The 1,355-nt window shown below is 41.5% G+C and overlaps 1 protein-coding gene across 1 annotated transcript in view; it reads left to right on the forward strand.

Annotated features, from left to right (window-relative positions):
• Window positions 1-609: 609 nt before the first annotated feature.
• TSTA_082840 (uncharacterized protein) overlaps window positions 610-1,355 on the forward strand; it is a gene marked incomplete at both ends in the record, with an annotated part of 856 nt that continues 110 nt past the window's right edge. Inside the window, 2 exons of the mRNA XM_002477969.1 lie at window positions 610-1,024; window positions 1,089-1,355. The exon at window positions 1,089-1,355 is cut by the window's right edge and continues 5 nt beyond it. Of these exons, the coding sequence (XP_002478014.1) occupies window positions 610-1,024; window positions 1,089-1,355 (682 nt within the window). The remainder of the gene's footprint in view (window positions 1,025-1,088) is intronic.

A 1,355-nucleotide genomic window follows, 5' to 3' on the forward strand; every position in this document is an offset into this window, starting at 1 on the left:
AAAGGTTTGGATTCGATTGATATACTTCGATACCGGCTTTGGATATAGAGGATTGTGGGCAGTTTCTGAATATCTATCTCACAGCAATCCCGGGCTCATAACTGTTGGAGCTCGGTTACGCTAGGATGGATACGGAATATAGGCAAATAATAAGAACTTAGAGTTGAGAATTTCTATGTATTGATGCACCCTCTCTAATACAAAACTTGTCAGGAATGTTGACCTCTTTTATATGTGAGGTCCTGTACAAACTAGATCATGAGATGACATCCAGTCGAACTTCTAGATATAGCCATATAGAGCTGATTGGATGTCTATATCTCGTCAGTATGTGAACCTAGTTCTCGAAATTTCTTCATGTTAGTAGTATGATGGATTCCCAATTAGGGATAGCGTATTGCGTTCCAACAGTTCTTGTTTATCATGTCATGCATTAGTGGCTTTATACTATGATGGTGCTTGCCAGGCAGCATCATTACCATTTACTATTTAGCAACGTTGTATTCACTTCCACAGGTAATAATTCTAACCAGAGCATCCAAAAAGACCTCATACCAGAAAGCTCTCAGTTTTGTCAGAAACCCTAACACTGTAATCACTACTACAACCATGTCCGAATTGACAGTAAGACCCTACGACAATAAAGTCGACTCAGCCACGGTATCAATTCTCTGGGAGTCAACATTTCCGCAATATCCTATCTCCCCACAACATCTAGAACAGCTTTTAGCCGTGTCCCTAGGATCGCACTTTGTCGCATTGATGGATGATCAGCTTATAGGTTTCTGTGCAACTTATGCGGAACCATCATCGAAACAACCAGAGACCGGATACTTGGCGATTATTGCAATTCATCCCGAGTTTCGACGACAGGAACACGGGAACAAGCTTCTTCGGCATGTGATAGAGGATCTCTGGAAGAAGTCGTTCAAGAAGATCAAAGTTGGAAGCTCGGTGCCTAGGTTTTGGCCTGGTATTCCGATGGATATGGATATTCGGAGTCAAGAGCTTTTTGTCAAGAATGGTGAGTAATTATTGCTATTAGTGCGAAAAGTTATATACGTATTATAGTCTAACTTTGAATTCAGGATTCAAAGAAGGTACAAAAATAAAAGATTTTTACCAGCCATTGTCCACGTTCAAAGCACCTCAATATCTCTTCGACCGCACGACTTCAAATGGAATCACCTTTGCACCTTTAACATCATCTGGCTATGATGAATGTATCACCGCGCAACAATCAATCTTCCCTCAATGGGCGGCGGGATATCAACTACTTCATTCTGACAACCTTGATGATGAGATCATGGTGGCATTCGACGGTAACAGGCAGGTTGGATGGACACTGATGCTGT

The sequence above is a fragment of the Talaromyces stipitatus genome, genomic scaffold (assembly GCF_000003125.1).
Source record: "Talaromyces stipitatus ATCC 10500 scf_1105507295527 genomic scaffold, whole genome shotgun sequence".
In the NCBI taxonomy this organism is placed as follows: domain Eukaryota; kingdom Fungi; phylum Ascomycota; class Eurotiomycetes; order Eurotiales; family Trichocomaceae; genus Talaromyces; species Talaromyces stipitatus.